Here is a 3,551-nt window from a genome sequence, read left to right as displayed (position 1 = left end):
AACCAACCATAGTTAATGATCAGTTACAAATATTTTTATGTGTGTGATAGTATTGAATGGTTATTTATAAATTATAGTAAGACTAGATGTTAAAGTGCCACGTTTTTTGGTCTGTATCAGTCAATACATGAAAGGGGCCTTTATGGCGGATTTGTCTAAGTTGTCAAAATACTGTATCACTAGCCTGTCAACACCTTGGTTTAGTCCGAGACCCGCTCATGGCAGAGATTCCTGACCACATCTATCAATTGAATGAGTAAAGAGAAGCGATGATACCAAAAGGATATTCAAATTCATATGTCTAAAACAACTCGCAAATTCATTGCAAAAGACGAAAACAACGTTACGACACGACAACTGTACAGCATAGAAAACTAAAGAATGAGCAACACCAAACCCATTAAAAAATGATGTCGAAGGCTTCAGAGAAAAGCCTCATGGTAAATGAAAATCCATCCATATAAAATTAATCGTTTAAATTTTATTTGCTTAATGTACTACAATTTCAAGTACATCTTTTAAGATTCAATGAAATACTAGCAGCTTCAAAAAGGATAATGGACAATATCGAACCGATTTTGAAATCCAAGTTTTGCCGAAATGGTATACTACATTTACATATCGATGAGTGGATCAGGCTCTTATGATATCGATAATGCGATGTGGTTAACAAACGCAACAGTAGTATACCGCTGTTTAAAAGTCATACATCCATTGAGAAAAAAACAGCCTGGTTACAAACTAAAACCAAGGTAAACACGTTAACTATAAGAAGAAAACAATGGAACAACAGAAACACTGAAGTGCTTCAAAAACAAACGCTAACATATATAGAAACGAACTATTTGATAACAACTGCCACAGGACATTTAAAGAAAAAAAGAATGATTGGTTGAACCTTGTTTTTTTTTTTTGGAAGCCAAACCTCCCACTCATTATTTCCCGGTTTGTTTATTCCTGTTTTGTCTTGGTTTTTGTTCATATTAGTTTTTGTTTACCTTCAGCTATTGTGTCGCTTTTGACTGGTGATTATAAACATGCATTAAATACTAGTATTCAATTTTATTTTAGTTAAATACTTTTCAAATTGTATTCTGTGACATTTTTAAATGGACTAAAGCTTGTGAAGCACGTTTCAAACAGGACAAGCTCTGGAGGTTTAGCTAGCTATGAAACCAGGTTCAATCAACAATATCTACATAAAAAATGTCTGTACCGAGTCAGGAATGTGACAGTTGTTATCCATTCATTTGATGTGTTTTATCTTTTGATTTTGCCATTTGACTAGCGACTTTCAGTTTTGAATTTTCCTCTGAGTTCAGTTTTTTGGTGTTTTTACTTTTTTTAAAACAGATAACTACTTGGATTCATATATACGAGTCTTGTATTTGCATACTTGTGTGTGAATTAGTATGACAATCCCGGATCTTGCATGATATTATTAATCCCTTTGTAAGGTATAAATGGCTAAATTTCATAACTAAATCTCCGGATGTTTTAAATCTTACCACTCTATATTCAAAATATAGTGTTTGAGTAGTAAACATCTAGGACTATGTCTTTAGATCATGAAAAAAATAGCAATTATTTTGATTGACATTGAGTGAAGTTGGCAATGGAATTTGATAACACGACATCACGTCTGGAAGAACTAAACCATGCGCAAGCGCTACGAAACATTCCGATAGTCGTGTATCTTGGATTAGTTGGAATCGCGGGATGTATTGGAAATTCTTTAGTGTTTTACATCTATGCATCAATTTATACAAAATTGAATTCAAGAATTTTCTTACTTTTTCTTGCTGCAATAGACTGGAGCACTTGTGTCATAGATATTCCGTTGGAAATAATTATTGTACTTAACGAATACAACTTTCAAGATACATTGCTATGTAAATTTTCCAGAACAGGAAACGCATTAACAACCCTTTATGCTGGTGGAGTATTGCTTGCAATTGCAGTTGACAGATATTTGAAAATTTGTCGCCCAGTGGGATTTCAAATTTCAAACAGGACGGCCAAATTACTCTGTATTGCGTTGTTTTTTGTTACACTTCTTCTCATATGGCCTGAATTTGTTATGAATGGTTTGCAAACTGTTGTGATCAAGGGTGAAGGATTAAATGGAACGGACTGTTCTGTCGGGGATGATTATCAAAAAACAGCATATCCGACGGTCTTCAAGTTTTTCATTTTTATTCTATTCACTGCATCGTTGTCAATAATGATTGTCATGTATTGTCTGATCGGGAGAAAAGTGAGATTCTTTGCCTACAAAAATGAAAGGCGTGGAAGCCTGTCTAAGACTAATACGTTGGATAGCACCGAAAACTTAGACGATGTTTCTAATTTAAATGGGTTACATCGAACTGAGAATTCTAACACCGCTGCAATGAACGAGTATGTTCATGTGTCAATGAGTAAAAGTAAAGATAATGTAAACACGACTTATAACAGCAATGACAGTATTGATGACTTAAAATCTATGGATTCACAAACATCTGAGATCGGGACAATTGAGAGAAAGAAACCATTCAAAATCCAACTATCTACTACCCAGCTGGATCAGATAAAACGCAGAAGAACGTTGGCGCGAAACACAACATATCTTATGTTTATTGTAACGTCTTCATTTATCATTGCAGGCATGCCTTACATGATTCTTATAATTCTGAGCAATACCATCGACAACTTTGTGTTGAATTTGAATCCAAGTGGTAGGGTCGTATATGGTTTCTTCTTGCGATCATATTTTCTTGGTGCTGCTGTGAATCCTATAATATATAGTATATTTGATAGGCGATTTAGACACGCATGTAGAGGAGTGGCGAGGAAATTTAAATTAAAGGTCTGCCGAACAGGGTAGCTTGATGTCTAGTAAGCATATTTCATTAAACATTTGACGTTTATGATATGATATGTCTTGTGTTACTTTCTTTGTAATGCAATATTAGTGATACTAGCATAATTAAATTGGTAGGATTAATTAAAACTTTGAGAAAATAACAATATACACATTACATGAATATGACAGTGTTTTATTTTTGACTTAAATTTTAAATACATTGTGGATCTTCTTTACTCCTAATCTATAAAGACAAGATTTTGATAAATATCAACGATGAAACTAAATGAAACTAAATAAATTATATTAAAGTATCAATAAAGACGGAGTTGCACATGGGTATTAACATTTCTTTTTTTTTTGCATTTTAATTTTCCATTAATTTTTCCACGAACATTGCTTAATTTGTTTCTTACACTTTTTATAACATCTGTATGTAAAATCTACAATAACTGATAGATATAGAGTGTACGAAGGTCTGAATTCTCTTTCAAAATATGCAATACTTTGAGCATACCAGCAGTAACTTCGAACTTTCTTTAAAGCGGTTATTTCATACGGAACTTCTGTTACCCAACAGTGTTTTTTTTTCTTTCTTTAATGCCTTTATCTTTCAGCTCTGTATATTCTGTGTATTAACTTTGATATAATTGACGGACGTGCATTTTCTGGTTTTATGTTGTCTTTCAACCGTTTCAACTTTTCT

General features: G+C 33.2%; 1 protein-coding gene across 1 annotated transcript; it reads left to right on the top strand.

Moving 5' to 3' along the window:
• The first annotated feature begins 1,512 nt into the window (after window positions 1-1,512).
• Window positions 1,513-3,191, top strand: LOC143066400 (uncharacterized). The gene has a single exon (XM_076239337.1). The coding sequence runs from the start codon at window positions 1,616-1,618 to the stop codon at window positions 2,864-2,866; it is 1,251 nt and encodes a 416-aa protein (XP_076095452.1). The 5' UTR covers window positions 1,513-1,615; the 3' UTR covers window positions 2,867-3,191.
• The last annotated feature ends 360 nt before the right edge of the window (window positions 3,192-3,551 follow it).

Source organism: Mytilus galloprovincialis, chromosome 3 (assembly GCF_965363235.1).
Source record: "Mytilus galloprovincialis chromosome 3, xbMytGall1.hap1.1, whole genome shotgun sequence".
In the NCBI taxonomy this organism is placed as follows: Eukaryota; Metazoa; Mollusca; class Bivalvia; order Mytilida; family Mytilidae; genus Mytilus; species Mytilus galloprovincialis.
The sequence above is the reverse complement of the archived record's forward strand: the minus strand, read 5'-3'. Positions and strand labels throughout refer to the sequence as shown.

Coding starts and splice junctions, on each gene's coding strand:
- LOC143066400 (XM_076239337.1), top strand. CDS start 1,616: ATGGAATTTGATAACACGACATCACGTCTGGAAGAACTAAACCATGCG.